Source organism: Cryptococcus depauperatus, chromosome 8, assembly GCF_001720195.1.
Source record: "Cryptococcus depauperatus CBS 7841 chromosome 8, complete sequence".
Lineage (NCBI taxonomy): Eukaryota > Fungi > Basidiomycota > Tremellomycetes > Tremellales > Cryptococcaceae > Cryptococcus > Cryptococcus depauperatus.
The window spans coordinates 173,371-189,531 of NC_089475.1; the positions used below are offsets into that span (position 1 = coordinate 173,371).

At 45.6% G+C, this 16,161-nt stretch overlaps 8 protein-coding genes across 8 annotated transcripts; 4 read left to right on the top strand and 4 right to left on the bottom strand.

The window, feature by feature from the left end:
• Nucleotides 1–88: 88 nt before the first annotated feature.
• Nucleotides 89–1,949, bottom strand: L203_105968 (uncharacterized protein; the record flags this gene model as incomplete). Its single annotated transcript, XM_066215329.1, has 9 exons — nt 89–194; nt 255–492; nt 543–613; nt 659–818; nt 866–971; nt 1,023–1,052; nt 1,113–1,245; nt 1,307–1,370; nt 1,715–1,949. The coding sequence occupies 9 exons, from the start codon at nt 1,947–1,949 to the stop codon at nt 89–91; spliced, it is 1,143 nt and encodes a 380-aa protein (XP_066071426.1).
• A 240-nt stretch (nt 1,950–2,189) lies between these two features.
• On the top strand, nt 2,190–3,143 carry L203_105969 (uncharacterized protein; the record flags this gene model as incomplete). Its single annotated transcript, XM_066215330.1, has 5 exons — nt 2,190–2,276; nt 2,657–2,676; nt 2,721–2,934; nt 2,984–3,010; nt 3,054–3,143. 5 exons carry the CDS (start codon nt 2,190–2,192, stop codon nt 3,141–3,143), a joined length of 438 nt encoding a protein of 145 aa, XP_066071427.1.
• Nucleotides 3,144–3,596: 453 nt separating this feature from the next.
• Nucleotides 3,597–5,000, bottom strand: L203_105970 (uncharacterized protein; the record flags this gene model as incomplete). The annotated part of the gene is made up of 4 exons (XM_066215331.1): nt 3,597–4,672; nt 4,722–4,796; nt 4,841–4,887; nt 4,936–5,000. 4 exons carry the CDS (start codon nt 4,998–5,000, stop codon nt 3,597–3,599), a joined length of 1,263 nt encoding a protein of 420 aa, XP_066071428.1.
• A 518-nt stretch (nt 5,001–5,518) lies between these two features.
• On the top strand, nt 5,519–7,182 carry L203_105971 (uncharacterized protein; the record flags this gene model as incomplete). Its single annotated transcript, XM_066215332.1, has 5 exons — nt 5,519–5,733; nt 5,780–5,929; nt 5,975–6,510; nt 6,557–7,047; nt 7,093–7,182. The coding sequence occupies 5 exons, from the start codon at nt 5,519–5,521 to the stop codon at nt 7,180–7,182; spliced, it is 1,482 nt and encodes a 493-aa protein (XP_066071429.1).
• A 787-nt stretch (nt 7,183–7,969) lies between these two features.
• L203_105972 (uncharacterized protein) lies at nt 7,970–10,338 on the top strand (the record flags this gene model as incomplete). The annotated part of the gene is made up of 7 exons (XM_066215333.1): nt 7,970–8,404; nt 8,448–8,524; nt 8,599–8,656; nt 8,704–9,387; nt 9,436–10,212; nt 10,258–10,268; nt 10,323–10,338. The coding sequence occupies 7 exons, from the start codon at nt 7,970–7,972 to the stop codon at nt 10,336–10,338; spliced, it is 2,058 nt and encodes a 685-aa protein (XP_066071430.1).
• Nucleotides 10,339–10,909: 571 nt separating this feature from the next.
• L203_105973 (uncharacterized protein) lies at nt 10,910–11,347 on the top strand (the record flags this gene model as incomplete). Its single annotated transcript, XM_066215334.1, has 4 exons — nt 10,910–10,960; nt 11,025–11,082; nt 11,136–11,221; nt 11,273–11,347. The coding sequence occupies 4 exons, from the start codon at nt 10,910–10,912 to the stop codon at nt 11,345–11,347; spliced, it is 270 nt and encodes an 89-aa protein (XP_066071431.1).
• A 145-nt stretch (nt 11,348–11,492) lies between these two features.
• Nucleotides 11,493–12,689, bottom strand: L203_105974 (uncharacterized protein; the record flags this gene model as incomplete). The annotated part of the gene is made up of 5 exons (XM_066215335.1): nt 11,493–11,641; nt 11,690–11,850; nt 11,907–12,035; nt 12,089–12,349; nt 12,400–12,689. The coding sequence occupies 5 exons, from the start codon at nt 12,687–12,689 to the stop codon at nt 11,493–11,495; spliced, it is 990 nt and encodes a 329-aa protein (XP_066071432.1).
• Nucleotides 12,690–13,405: 716 nt separating this feature from the next.
• L203_105975 (uncharacterized protein) lies at nt 13,406–15,618 on the bottom strand (the record flags this gene model as incomplete). The annotated part of the gene is made up of 13 exons (XM_066215336.1): nt 13,406–13,510; nt 13,559–13,774; nt 13,825–14,273; nt 14,325–14,496; nt 14,542–14,602; nt 14,649–14,752; nt 14,800–14,878; nt 14,925–14,962; nt 15,012–15,082; nt 15,132–15,157; nt 15,213–15,278; nt 15,383–15,442; nt 15,521–15,618. 13 exons carry the CDS (start codon nt 15,616–15,618, stop codon nt 13,406–13,408), a joined length of 1,545 nt encoding a protein of 514 aa, XP_066071433.1.
• Nucleotides 15,619–16,161: the final 543 nt, after the last annotated feature.

The window sequence follows — 16,161 nt, forward strand, 5'->3', positions numbered from 1 at the left end:
AATTGATATCTGGTATGTTGGATTTACAATAGACTATTGTCAATGATAGCCATGTATTCATAAGGCTTCTAATAAATCCTGGACTGTTTCAAAAGTGTAAAACGAAACGGCAATCGATGGAGTTACCTGTTACACGAGTCAGCGTCAAATTGAGAGAAAGACTAACTTTGATCAGATTTGGTATGAGCCCACGACTGCAAATAGATGCATTAGCCATACATATGTACGGATGAAAACAATTGTCAACAACTCACTACATCCCTCTCCAAAATCCTTCCGTCTTAATGGTCTGCCTCATCGCGTCCATTGCGCCACTATACTGTGGACTAAGTGTGCTTAGACCAGCGACTTGCAACTTTCTTCGTAGTACATCAAATGGATGAGTGAAGATCAAGGATGAAGCACCAGAAAGTGCGCCGCAGAATAATTTGCGAAGTGCCAACTCTGTCTCAGACATTTGATCGTTGTGAAGAGGCAAGGCTTGGCTTTTGACTGTTTGTGGGTTGGCTCAGAGTATGCAGAAAATAAATCAAAATACTTACGTGATTCGTATGTATAGAAATTTAGGGATACATAAGGTGCCACACCAACAGCGGTTGCCCAACATCCTCGACTATTTTTGTCAGCAAATGCTCTTTCAAACTGATCTCAGACTCACTACAGGCCTCTCAACCCTCCTTCAGTGGCATAGACCTTCTTTATCATACCAACCATCCCCAAGGTAGCAACCTCAGACGTGAACAGAGAACTGCGCGTTGCCATATTGGCCGTTGCTATTGATAACCTTGCGCGAACTAAATCAAGCGGGTAGGTAGCCACTAAAGGACTTCAGTATATTATCAAAGAGGCTGCAGTCGAGACGTACCGACAGCGACTATACCTGCCCCTGCCCCCGCCGTCAATCTCAGAGGTGTCGATAAACTCTCTTGTCCTGACCAGGTGAATAGTATGTTTTTGAAGGCTCCATACGACTATTTCAAATCAGACTAATTCCTGTACACCATGAGGAAACGATAGCCTACCGTGAACTGTAAAGCAGAGTATGGTAATATCTGGCATCGGCGTCAGCCTTGCTGTTAAAATTCCTCAAGTCTTGAAACGATTGCACTCGCCCGAATGACATTAGTTCCATTCCCCTTCATGAATCCTCTCCAGCCTTCATTTTTCCACATTCGTAGCAAACCCTCCCATATACTGGTATAGGCCTGGCCGGAGACAGCTCTACCCGAGGCCGCTTGAACTTGCCTGTGATAACAGCATATTGTCAGAGGGGCCTCAACATACCACAGGAACCAATATAGCCTACAAGATGATTTTGAGACGTTCTAGAGGGCTCACTACAGTTCTACTGGCAGCGCCAGCCAGACCGCCTTTTCAGTTAATATCAGCACAAGATCGCATAACACAAATCGGTCAAGTCATCAATGACATGTATGGCCGGTCCCTGCAGAAACTGCAAACACCTTTATATCGAGCCTGTAGCTCTCGCAGGAGGTGAAGGGACTGTCATCTCCACATCTTCAAAATCCCGTATCATCCAAGTCGCCGAGCAGCAACCCATGAACCCCAAGACTCATACGCAGTACTCTCAAACCTAATGCCACAATTATCCACAGCTCCTCATCCAGTTCACACACCAATCATCCCTTGCTAGCCCATAACTCACGACACAAACACCAGACAAATTCAGAAATCAAATGGCACACTGACACACCTGCAATAAAAGTATTCACCACAACTTGGTTATCTGATATGGTCTCTCTCAATCTCTCTGTCCAACTCAATTGTGCGTCTTTCTCATGTCGATGATGCACCAATCCTTTCTGCTCAATTTCTTCCTCAGCTATGGCGTAGGTCGAGCTAGAAGTGGCTACAGCGTACTCCGCTTCATCTTGGCGATGTGTTGCGATACGGTTCTGAGATAAAAGTGTGGTTCTGAAAGAGGGCATATCTTGGATTGTCCATACTATTTGCCTTTTCGATGAACAAGAAATAGCCAACAATTGAAGAAGAGGAAAAAGAAAGAAAAAGAAAGAAGAGAAGAGATTTGGGTAATATCATTACCGGCTCTATCGGATTTATTTTGGCGACTCAATAAATAGTTTTTTTTTTTCAATTAGCAATTTTCCTTTATATGTTCTTTCTTACAACTATAAATTCCCAAGCTGCAAACAAATGACACTTTAAATATGACGGTCACCAACAAATCAAGCCCTAAGGAGCATGGTGAAGGGCGCAGAGTCTGCCAGCAGAGCTCAAGACTGGAGCTGTGGCTGGTATGCCGTCGATTCGAGTATAGGCTGCCAACGCTGAACATATAGGATAACTGCCATGGTTATGTCTATAGATAACCGCTGCTCTGTTTCTATTGCCATGTTTCGCCGGTCGTATCCAGCAACAACTATTTTTTTTTTTCAAGCAAGACAAGATTTACCAGGGAAAATTCTAATCAAGGCAGATGTCGTCGGTTAATTCGGTCCGGTACTAAGGGTATATGACTGGGTTCATCGTATTAGGATTTCAATATCGTTTGTTATTCTTGGGAGAGCAACTTTAGTCAAAGAGAAAGATTCTACTAAGGCAGGACGGCGCATCTGCCAGAATGAGCGCTTCGTCTACCGAGGCGAGTGTTACAAGCAGCGACTGATCGGGGCAGTTAAATAATGGCGGAGGAGGGTAGGTTAAATTCAGGCTGTTTTGGCGCTGACTTATGGGTACAGCTCAACATCGCTATACCTCTTTGCGTTTTTGATAGCCGTTATCATTCTGGCATTGGTATCAGCAGGACTCATGATGCGTGCTTACTGGCTACAACGTTGGTTCCAGCGTCGGGTTGAGGAAGCTCTTCAAACGAGCAATCTGATTCCTATAAACGTTGCTGCTGCCCTTGGTCTTCGGCTTCCGGATAATGGGAGGAGAGAAAAGGAAGAAAAGGTTGGGATAATGTCTACCATGTGGGAAGGGAAATGGTTCGCTGCAAAAGCACGATGATCTTTGGGATGTGATTACAGCAAGTATCAAACTTTCACCCTTATAGAGCTAACTCATGGTAGTCCCTGTCACTAACACATCTGACTTTTACTCCTCTCGCACCTCCTCAAGTCCCATCTCTAATCCCAATAATGCCTAATCGCTCAATTTGACGACACCTCTTTTTGCCACGCCTACGAATGCATCTCTTAGTCGAGAGGTGTATCTCACTACTCATTCAGCACCACCGTTACACGACGAAAGTCAGATGATTGTTAGTCTGCCTACAGCAAGGCCCACTTGGACAGTGCCAGCGAGTGAAGAAGAGGTGGTATTGGGAGTGACAACTGCGATGCCTGTCCTGAGGTGTGAAGAGACGGCAAGTTGGACATGAAGCAGAGAAGAATTTGCCCTTTTTGGAGTTTGGGTTGATGAGTATCAAGTTGGAAAGATATTGACACAAGGTATGGAAGGGATGCATGTATTGGCAGATTAATCTCAGTTGCAGCTCTAGTTTAAAATGATTGAATTCGAGTGCCATTATCCTTTCCTCAAGAGCATGTTGGTGCATGTCAAACAGCAAGAACTAGGATATGCCTTTTGATACTTGCCACATACAACATCAATCAACAAGAACCACTCTCAGCTTCTGGACAATCGACTTTTGTGTAATGCTTGATTCGTTCATGGAGTTTTTTGTAAAAATGTTCGAGCCCCTTTACCATCTCGACAGCTATCTGCTGGTCATACTCCAACCGCAATTCCTGTTCTCTCAACTTTCTTTCCCTGTGAATGAGGCCGAGCTCCTCCACAGACTTTGAACGAGGCGCTTTTGTTGGTAAAGCAGAGTCACAACGGTTGTTGAAATACTCTGTAGCCGATAGTATAGGCAAGTCTTGATGTAACCTCCAAGTCAAGTCGCTCAGAAACTCCCAAGCCTCCAACATCGCCGGGCTACTACGATAGGTCTCACGAAAATGGTCTCTCTGTTTAGCGGTCTTTAGAGGTTTCTTATATTGCAGGCTGGACCGGAGGTTACACCAAAGGTTGAGATGGACCTTGACCTCAGAGGGCATCGTCAAGTAGACGTGGTACTTGAGGAGATAGTCGGAGAGCCTGTCAAGCTCCAAACCTTGACTGAATCTTGAAACTTGTTCCAAAATGTAGGAACGAAAGTCTTCCAATTTGTCGCATTCAACAAGGATACGATCGTACCGGTCAATGGCCATTCTTCCATTAGGCTCTGGGCGGATTGTCGGCTCGGCTGCAAGCAATTCACGCAGGACTGGCTCCATAAATCGACCAGCTTTGATAGTTAAGATGTCGGCATACTTTGAAATGGAAATTATAGGCTGGTTATTCCTCATTCTAGACAACTGGTCATCTATATACTCTCTGTATTCCTGGAAAGACGGGTCGTTGATCACAATCTCATTAAAGCTGTTGTATTCTTTTTCGTCTTGCTCAAAGAGTGAAACGATGTGCCTTTTGGGCCACGTATTGTCGCTTTCGTGAATAGTAACGTCCCCAGAGGATGGGTAGTATTGGAGTAGGAAGTCTGAAAGAGTGTTGAGAGGAAGACGTTCCGTGTACCTGTACACTTGTTCTTCAATGTATTCCCTCACCTCATAAGCTGCAGGCTCGCTCTCAATGAGGCGGAGGAGTTTTTTAATGATCTGGGCCGATTCTTCCTGGCTGCTTGCTACCCATGGATCAGCTCTACCTTCTTGCTAGTGTAGTAGGTAATTTACCAGAGCCGATTTGCTCGTGACAAACTGAAAGACCAGCTGCATTTCTGTCAAAGCAAAGAGACATGGCAGCCACCACTATCAGATCAGAAACAGTATGATTACTCGACCTGGGTATTTACAATTCCGCCTGGCGTGGGAGTTGAAATGGGGAGACCTCTTGCCAGACCTTGACCTTCAACATTTAGGCTCCCATCCATCCTATTCCAGCAGTAACTCGTGTTTCCGCTGTATACCGTGTTCGTAATCCCTTTCCCTCTCCTCAGAGGTTAATAAGACCATTTCCGCAACGAAAAGCGAGGGCAGTTGGCATATTCTTCCACTCTTGCCTGCATATCCGTAAGCAGTAATTGTATCGCAACAACCCATGCCATCTTTCGCTTCTTCTCAATCTATCTCATCCTAGTCAAAATAAATGTCAATAGATGAGTGAAAAGGAAAAATAAAAGAAACATTTATGTGTAAATAATTAAATCTACGAGTGCCTGAATTGTCACTATTGTCTATAGCTCAACAGGCACACTACTGTCAGGCCCTTTTGCCGAAAAAAAGTCATGTTTTGAGAACAATAGCAATTTAAAAAACGTTCTTGAAATCTACTGGATGATCATTATGTCTTTTGCAAGTAACAATAAGAGACTAACGTGATAAGAGAGGTTTAAGAAGACATTGGGTCTCTGTACTCGGGTCGAAGTAAAAAACTGCAAGCTGAAAGAGTGGATTTGGAGCGAACAACGGTTGATTCGCCGTATTCAAGTTTAAAATTGCCATCATAAACGACTACTGACTCGTCCGCTCTGATGAGAGTAGCTATTGCTCTTTTCGCCATACTATCCGTCTTCGCTCTGCTCGGACAAGCCCTCGTGGTTAGCTTGGGTACGGCAAACGGATGTGTCTTGAGCCAGTCAGGCAAAGATGTTGTGGGATACCAAACCAAAGATGATGCCTGTCGGTATACTCTTAGGTATGCCCAAGCTGGACGCTGGGAGGATCCTGTGATCACCACAAATACGACGCAAGTGCGATTGGCAGTGATGCAGGGTGGTACTGATCGAATGCAGCGGCCAACCGTCTGATTCTCTCCCACCGTCATGTCCTCAGACACCTGGCTCCATTGTCGCCGGCCACGCCCAGTCCGAGGACTGTCTCTTTGCGACTATCTATGTTCCTCACGGTAAAGCTCCTTCTGGAGGATGGTCGACGTTTGTCTGGTGCGTCTTTTATTTGGGATTAGACAACACGCTGAACAATTTCAGGATCCATGGCGGCTCGTTTATAGAGGGCGGTATCGCTGCTCCTGGTCTAGACGGCAGCAAGCTCGCTACAGGAGGCAATGTCATTGTCATTCTCATACAATACCGCCTCGGCGTATTGGGACTTCTCCCTCCTGCGCTCTCATCAACAGCTGCTGACCCAAACCTTGCACTCAAAGACGTCATTGTCGCTCTCAAGGCTATCCACAAGTACATCAGCCAGATAGGAGGCAACAAAAGAAAGATTACCGTTGGCGGGCAAAGTACCGGCGCTACGATAATCCGAGCCCTTTTGGGTGTTCCGAAAGCGACTGGCTTGTTTAGAGGCGCTATCCTGCACTCTGATCCGATGACTTACGGGTTTGCCAGTCAAAACATCACAGAGCAAATCCAAGCGGCATTCTTTTCCAAAAAACCATGGTCCAATTGCTCAACTCTGGATTGCATGAAAGCCATCTCATTGCCCACCTTGATCACAGCGCAGGATACGCTCTTCAACACTGTCATATACGACATTGGAGGCATTCCTGCCAGCCAGCGTCAGTCTCTTACATCATCCGCCGTCACTGCTAATGCGATCTTTAGCGGTGAGACCTACGTTCCATACCGACACCCTTCCCCAAGATCCAACGGACCAACTCTTCAACAACCCATCTTCGCTCACCTATCCGCCTTCCTCTATCCCATTGCTACTCACAACCACAAAGAACGAGGGTGGATCTGCCGTTGGCTCCATTTTCTCAGCTCCCGTGACCTTATCCAATGACACATACTACGCCATCGCGGCAAAGCTCAATGGCGCAGGTCGCGCTGCCGCCATCATCAATTCACCCTACTATGCCCTTCCACCCGCCAACCATTCGTCCATGGACTATGGTCCTTCCGGCGACACTTTTCGCGAGGTTTTTGAAAAAGCGGTTACCCAAGGTGTATGGACATGTCCAAACAGGGATGTCGCGCAGAGCTGGCAGCAGTCTGGTGGACATGTGTGGGTAGGAGAATGGACACAGGGAATCACCTATCCTGAAAATGAGTTGATCTCATACTGTCACAAGTCTGGTATTGTCTGTCACCAAGTAAGTAGCATGTCGACATGAAGACACACTCTGTAACCCCTGCAGGACGATATATACGCCACATTTGGGACTGCTCCCTCGTCCACCGTCAACGTCTCCTCACTCGTAAGCTCTCCTCCTATCCAGCCTCGCTAACGTCCAGCAGGAAGAAGCTGTCGTTGCCCGTTGGGCTGCCTTCATCACCCATCTCAACCCAAATCCACCGTCTTCTAACTGTTTTAAAATGAAGTGGAATGAGTATTTCAAGATTAGATGGAAAGAGTATTCTTTGAAAGAAAATGTATTTTCATTGGGAGAAAATCAAGTCTCACGATGTCCGGACAGATTTTGGGGCCGGACATCTTTATACGACTGGCAGTTGTATAGACAATAGAGTGTTTCTCAATGCATCCATCTGAAATTGATGACGTAATCGATGAATGGAACGAAACGGCCTCCACATTGCCACTATTGTCGGCGTTGTCGGATAGAGAGACCCTGAGGTAGACTAAAAAAAAGGGTCATCATTGTTTGGCATCAAATTTCTAAATGTGGCTAGTTTTGTAATACTGTTTTGTAATGAAGCTTCAGACACTAGACATAATTTGTAATGGAGACAGGCGACGCACGTCCGCTTTGGTGTGGAGGTCGGAAAGGCTCGAGCTTGGTGAAGCTTGACCTATTTTAATGCATCTTCATTCCTTTTTTATTTTATTTCTCTTCTTTCTTCTCACTTTCTTTTTTGCCACTCACCATTCTTCTCCCACCCCTCTTTTCCGTATAAAAGCTTTCTCTCTCACTTCGATAGAAGAGAGACATCCAGGCCTCATCGCGTCGCGTAGTAATAGGTTGGTAACCTATCCCACGTCGAAATCCCGGCTTGATAAACATCCCTTTCTCCATCTCGCCACAAGAACTCGCTGTCAGAGTAGATTTTGACAATATGCCTCGTTCCGTCAGGAAGCGCTCCGCTGTCCAGCTCTCGTCGGGTGCATCCACTCCGCCTTCCTTATCTTCCTCTCCATCTACTAGGCCTTTGGTGCCGGAAATCTCACTCCGTTCCTCGTCACCCGCATCTGCTTTGAACGATGATGGCGTCTCAGCGAGATCGTCTCTTCTTAACGTGTTGACAAAGAGACATGGCTACTTTGAACCGTGTTCTGGAGAGATGACACCTGGCGAAGAGTCGGATCTGTCGACCATTAGCTCCTATGCCTCTAGTGTCTTCTCTGGCTCGCAGAGCAGCAGCTTGACCCCGGAGGAGATTGCCAAGGTGTATGAACAGTACTTGGAAAAGCCGTTTGTGCAGACGAAGAACCCCATCAAGCATCGAGAGTTTGGACACTGCAACAATCCTAGTTGGAGATGGACCAGTCAGGTTGGTGCATTGTCAAGGGTTGATGTGTGCTGACAAATTGCAGTGGAATCCTAACGAAATCATTCACACGGATGAAGATGCTAGGCCCTCGTATACGGTGTTGTTGAGTACTTACTTGAGGTAAGTTCCAGGTGTTTGGTATTTCGCTTATGCAATCGTAGTTATATCCTCTTGATTGTGATTGGCCATATCAGAGACTTTTTCGGCAAACGATTCACCCCTTCCGCCTATTTTCATCTAATGCCACAAAACGTGAGTTGACTGCTTCCTCTGTGTTTCTTCGTTAACATCCACAAAAGGGTTACGCCGCCCTCAACTCTGACTTTGACTCCTTCTACACTCGTCGTCTCAAACAACGTCTTGATGACTGTTTTGCTCGTCCTACCACTGGCGTGCCAGGACGTACCATCATGTGCCGCGACCGCCTTTCCAACGACCAGAACAAGACTTTTCAATTTACTGGAACCACCACTCGTGCTCTCAACATTTCTTCTTACAACTATCTTGGTTTTGCATCTTCCACTGGTGGGTGCGCTGATGCTGTCGAAACTGCTATCAAACGATACGGTGTTTCTGGTGCTGGTTCGAGGCATGATGCGTCTACAACCGACCTCCATGTACAATGTGAGAAACTTGTGGCCAAGTTTGTGGGCGCCGACGACGCCATGGTAGTATCAATGGGTTATGCCACCAACTCTACGACAATCCCAGCTCTTGTTGGCACTGGTTGTCTCGTTATCTCTGACGAGTTCAACCACGCTTCTCTTCGTACTGGTATCAGGATGAGTGGTGCTAGTTTAAGATGGTACAAACATAACGACATGAAGGTTTTGGAGAATTTGCTGCGAGAGGTCATTTCGCAGGGCCAACCTAGAACTCACCGACCTTGGAAAAAGATCCTCGTAGTTGTTGAGGGCTTGTACTCTATGGAAGGTTCATTGGTTCCTCTGCCTACGTTGTTGGAGTTGAAGAAAAAGTACAAAGTAAGCTATGCTTGGATGAGATTGTGATGAAAAGTTGACATGGACTAGTTTTATCTGTATCTTGACGAAGCTCACTCCATCGGCGCCATGGGGCCCAATGGCCGAGGTGTCTGTGATTACTTTGGTGTCGATCCTCGCGAGATTGACGTTCTCATGGGCACTGTCACCAAGTCTTTTGGTGCTGCCGGTGGATATGTGGCTGGATCCAAGCAGCTCATCGACCGCCTTCGTGTCCGATCCCATGCAACCTGTTACGCCGAGAGCGTTTCACCAGCTGTACTCACCCAAATTATCGCATCCATGGGCTCAATAATGGGAGTCGCACCTCCTCTTGCTACCCCTGCAGAAGACGACAAGTCTGACACTCTTTCGATTTGTTCCCGTCCAGCTGTTTATGGCCCTGCCCCATCGTCCTTCTTGCCTCCATGGCTCACTCTTCCTCCTCAATTGCTCAACGGCACAGAAGGCCGAGAACGTCTGCGTCGAATTGCTTTCAATGCTCGATACCTTTCTTCTGGCCTACGAAAACTTGGTTTCATCGTCTATGGCAATCGAGACTCTCCCATTGTTCCGTTGCTGATCTTTCAGCCTGGAAAGATGGGTTACTTTTCTCGTATGATGCTCGAGCGTATTGGTCCCGACAAGACCCCAATCGTTGTCGTCATCGTCGCCTACCCTGCTACACCACTCATCACATCCCGTGTGCGATTCTGTCTTTCAGCAAGTCATACAAAGAACGATATTGATCTTTTACTGAGAGCGTGTGATGAGGTTGGTGATGTGCTCAACATGAAATATAATAAGCAGGAGATGACTGTTGAGGAGGTGATTGCGAGTGCCGAGGAACTTGTGGCTGCTTCCAAGGTCTAGGAAGGGGTAGCGTACGTTTGTAAGAAGTACGGACTAGAGCAACATTTATAGCCATTCATTTTTAGCAATCACTTCGCATAGGGTAGAAAAAGCCCGTCATCTCTCATTATTGGTTTCGTTTTTTGTCTAGTCATTGATTGATCTCTTAGTACATTTCAGTCATCTCACTTTTTTTTTAGAGACCCGGTTGGATGAGCCTAGGGCCTCTCTAAGCGCATTTCTTTTTCTATCGTATCCTATGTAGCTTACCTCTCCATAATGTCTGTAAGAGCTATGGTATTATAGATGGACATGGCCTGGACTAATTGTAGGAAAATGGAGAGTATATGTTATTGTGTATATTGGAATGAAACCAAGTTGCATGTTTGAATATGACGTGGGAGTTTATGTTGTCAGTTTTTGCATTGCGGCCAAGTTTTATGTGTTGCGATAGGACAAGATGGTTCAAATGATAAAGTAAAAAAAGTTTAGAATGAAAGCTATACGGAATAAGTTGTCAGTCCTTGTGACTTTTGAGAAACATAGCCATTCCGCTTTTTATGTCATTCTTCGTCATAACAGCATATGTCATGCTTTCGTCACTGCTGGAGTTGTTTTCGCATGCATAAATATTTTCACAGGCAGCATCCAACACCCCAAGCATCAAATCATAATGTTTGCTCGTATTACTTCTCGCTCTATGGCATCCAATGCCAGAAATACCGTCAGTCCATGTGATATTCAAAAGAGACGAGAGGGTTTGAATACTGAACAAAAGCCGCTTGCAGCGTCGCTATGCTTCCACCGTTACTCCACCCACGGGGCCTGCTGGTTCGGGAGGCAATAGTAAGCTTCTTCTTGATGGGAAGCGGGAGAATAGTTGTTGACTCATAGGACAGACAACATGTTGATTGGCGGTGGTCTCGTAGCCGCTGTCGGACTCTACTTTTGGTACACTGCGAATCGAAACAAGGTGGATCATAAGGTGGGTATTTGTCTTCTTGCCGGATCCCAGAGTGTTGATGGATGGTCATAGGCGGGAGAGATGAGGGAGAAGACCAAGGAGGAATTGAAGGATGCTCAGCAAAGGGCAGCCAAGGCTCTTAAATAAGTCTCAAGATGGAGAGTATGAGCGAGCAAAGGTGTTGAGAGCTAGTAATGTAATAGGGTGTCTTTAGGATAGTGTCAGTTTTCAATGTATTAATCTTTTTTTGAACAAACAACGAATACATCATACTATACTGTCGGATAGATGATTAGGGAGCACTACAGCAGACATGCTCCACGACACATCTCCGATGGGCCCACAGTCCTGGAGGTTTGTCTCGCAGAATGTTTGCCATGGCCTTATGGTTAGGATTCCGTGAATTATCCGGTTTCTCTCTCTCGTCAATCTGTGCCAAACCTGCAACACCTGTTAACTCCGACTTGTTTTTTAAATGAGATGGCTCACGTTCAAAGGCTTTCTGCAGGGTCCCGTTGGTTGCATATCTCATAAGGATCAACAAGTTGCAAGCTGAACGAGCAATTCCATCCCATGCAGCCCTCTTTGGTCCTGATTTAATTGGAGCTTTCAATGCGGTTATAGCTATGTTTCCCCATAGAGCTTGTTCCCTGTTTTTTGCCATTAGTCATAGAATTCGTAACTCTCTTTGGAATGCGGGATATACAAAGTCAATATTCCAGAAGAAGACGCCAGCTCAAAAGACATGGATGTGCTTGCTGACCAAGGCCAAAGGGCTACCAGTCCATCGAGATAATGTCTTATAGCCATGTCTGGCTTCCCTGCCTTGCTTATACTACCATAAAAAAACAGTTGTCAGTAAAGTCATTTTGAGAGGTAATCACGTACATATTGCCTTTTACCTTGTGCTCATTACCTTTTCCCACCGAAACAGTCAATTCATCTATAGCACTTGTCACGTTCTTCTGTTTTAACTTAAACATGGCCCCATTATTGGGCGGTTTGCTATTATTGACAAGCTGTAGAGCCTTCTCAATATCTATAATAGCTTTGACAGCCCGAACATTGACGAGCAAATCTTGATACTTTACGGCACGTTGGTAATGATCCACCAAAAACTTTGGGTTTTCGCGAGCAGCTTCAAGCGAGCTATGATTACCATTAATCCGCCATTACTAGAACAGTGCCACAAAACTTACAGCATGACCTGCATTTCATACTCATCATCTTGCCTATCAAGCAAACCAACATCATCAGTGATCATCCATTGTTTGCGTAACTTTTCAATCAACTCCTCGTTGGGAGAGTCGATATCCTTTTTTTTGACAAAATGTACGAGTGATATGCCCTGCTCGCCACCAAGTAGTGCTTGGGAGAACACCGTCGCGAGTCCTGTAGATCCTGGAACGTCCATCAGACCTGAAGACAGTGAGGAAGGAATACCAAAAATTATGAGTTGGTTATTGATACGAGCAATTCGGAGACTCATGGTTGTAGATAGGATTGCTGATTGGGGTGAGAGTGATTGTTAGGGTTGAATTGCAAATGAATGGTGGTGGAGAGGGTAAACAAAAAGAGATGGCGAAGAAAATAGATGATGGTTAAACACAATAAAAGAGACTCTGATTCACTCTTTCCTTGCACTCCTTTTGAACTTCCATACTTACAAAGGATGACTCTTTTTCAGAGTACACTCCTCAGTGTCAGTATTCGTAGCCAAGCCCATTAGTATATGTTAGCATCTTGATCGCGTTCTATTTCTCCACAACAGAAAGACATGCAGTCTATCAGCATTTGAAGCATAACATAAAAGGCTAAGGCTATGTCTGGGTATCTTGATCTCCACATTCTGTGTAAGGGATAAAATTATTCTTGGGCTTGGTCAAGGAGTCCTTGAGACGAGTTGAATTATCTGAGAATATATATGTAGAACAATGTGCGACAGGTATCGAACTTGATTTTTTGGGGATGTACAGACAGAGTGTTCTTGGTTATATCTTCTCAGCTTCTGCTCATCTCCGTCACCTCCGCGTTGGTTCAACTTTATCACTTATTCAACTGCACAACCGTATCACTTATCCTCACTCATCCCTATCCATCATCCTGACAGATGGTTCATTGATATGAGAAACAGAAGTTGTAGTCGAAGCTTGACAATCTTATAGCTTAACTCCTGCCATGTATCGCTTACTCATTGGTAGAGCTTTAGGTACTGCCTTCAACATTACTCCGGGGACCACCGTAGTATCGTCGTCCAGCGGCAAAATACCAAACGAGAGAGAGACCCATGACAGCAAAGGTAATTGGTGCCTGAAAAATGTTAGTGACTGATGTGAAAGGCAAACAAGACAAGCATACGGCATAGTTGAAGGTATCCCAAGCAAGTGGATAAGTTTCAGGGAAGCATAGAATTGTGACTTCAAACAGTGTCCAAACAGTCATTACAACGTTGACATAAAGACCCCACTTGCGCATGAAAAATGGACCAGGTTTGAATTTAACGTCCGAGTGACCATCAAATATCCTTCGACAGACGACAGGAATGAGGTATGACAGATCTAAAGCGACCGCGCACTAGACGTGATCAATTTTAGTTTTTTACTGGAGTTAGTGAATAGACTTACCATACTGAAGACAGCATTAACGGCAGTCAAGCTAGCAAAGGACAAGATTCCCATCAAGACACTGATAACTACGACAACCCATACTGCAATAATAGGTGTCTGCGTCTTTTTGCTGATCTGGCCAAATAAACCACGGTCTGGAAAAGCGCCGTCTCGAGAAAAGGCAAAAACAGTTCTAGAGTTGGCCTGAAGAGCTGTTTGAACAGTGAAAGCTGCGACAAGACAGACAAAAGACCAGAGTACCATGGCGCCCGCTTTTCCCATACGAAGGTACATGATTCCAAGGAAAGCGTTACCAGACGGCCCAGGAAGCCGGGAAACATCACCAGCACAGACACAGAGAACAATGTTGAGAATCCAACCAATAGCACCCGTGTTGATAACGGCAACAAAGATTGCGACAGGTGCGGCAATGGCAGCTCGGTGTACTTCCTCGCAAATATGAGCAGCTATAACATATTTCAGAAAAAGTGGTTTTTATAAAGAATCCCTGTACATACCAGCATCGTAATCAGTCATGGTCCACTGAACAGACAAGAGACCCATCGCGACTGCTAATCCATTGTTGCGCCATCCGGAGCCATTAGTGACTTCTGTAAATACATAACTCCCAGGGTGCATCTCATGTCGAGGAGTGCAGGCCAGAAGGGTGATGATAATAACAAATGCAGCCTTGGCGGAGACTCAGTCAGACTCTACAACAAGATAAACACTCACACCAATATTAACAAAGACGAAGCCACGGGTCAAGCGAGCGAGACTTGAGGTTGGAAGAGAACTGAGAAAGATGAGCCCGAGGTATTCCATACCCAAATAGCACGCACTTCAAGGATCCGTGTATGATCAAAAGGACAACAAAAAGGAGAAACTGATGCCAGTTCACAATCTCGTAATCTTCCCGGCAGACAACTACCGCAGCAAGAATCATCTGCAGCAAGGTAAGCAACGTCACATTACCCAGCAAGCAAGACATACGCCAGCCAGTCCCCATTCTGTGGAAGCCACTCCTGCAATCTGCCCGAGGATGTTGAGATAGCCCGTAACCCACCCGACACTGGTACAAAGTTAATCTAGTCGCACACCCATTCCACTTCACCTACATAGGTCGGTATCGCTTCGGCACCAGAGCCGCTGATGCCTGACAATAACCCTGTCAACGAGGTCTTTGCCTATATTTTGGAACGTACTGTATAGAGTCCGCCTGCTGTGGGGTATGCTGATACAAGCTCTGCGATAGATGCTCCCAGACTGATATTCACTTGATACACATCAGACAAATCTCCGACCAAAGGACAGTAGTTACTCACTGATTGATCCTGCCAGCCAACACCACCTTTGGACGGCTAGTATTAGCTTCCACTGTTATTATCAACAAAAAAAAATCTTACACGACCGACGCGACACCACCCAATGCCAGAGGAGTCGAAAAAGTGGTGGCGATAGAAGCCGTCATCCTAAAAATTAGCATCGTCCACATTGTTGCCATGACCTACCCCATGATACTGCCATTGCGTTTTTCGTCAGCGGCCAAATGAAAAATGGGCACCCAGCTGCCTACCTCATGGCAAAACTAAACGTCTCAAGATTTCCAAACTCTCGCATGAATTCAGACTTGTATCTGAGAGGCTGTTAGTTGTGGTATAATTCGGCATTTTTCATACCTCGTGGGACCACGACATGGATCGCGGTGACCCACCCAAGTTCGGCGAGAAGAGCATCGTCTTCGACAGTATCTGGACTGGCATCCTGAACTTTGGACAGAGATCGCGTCTCTACATCAGTCTTTTCAGACATTTTTGACAATTATGCTGTTGAAAAAGAAAAATATTAAAATGACAAGAAAGAATAGTAAATTCAAGACGAAGAAGGAAAATAATACAACTATAGAAATTATAAAAGCGGAATTCGCCGTCGAAAGGAAAATGCTGGTGGTGCCTGACCATGTTGGGAATTGCAAGAACCTTATGTTGTCGTTGTCATTCAGATAGTCGGCAGGAAAAGCAGAGAGCAAAATGAAGTATAGGTATATAACTTGTTTAGCTTGAGCTGCAAGGGGGAAATCACGATTGGAGCGTGATCAGAGTGTAACAGACGATAGCGACATCAGTATTGGTATAAAGCTGCTGGTTAGCCCCGTCGTCCCATTGCTTCAAGCTGCTTGGCAAGAGTCGGAGAAACGCAGTCTCAGTCTATGGGCATCTTGCCATATGTTTGCAGGAAAAGTATTGCTAAAGGGTACTTTAGCAGTAACGGGACAAAACATCGGAATTGATTCTGTGCCCGTTGGGCCATGCTGGTCAACACTTGGCCGAAATGATCATAGCAGCGGTAAAAGTC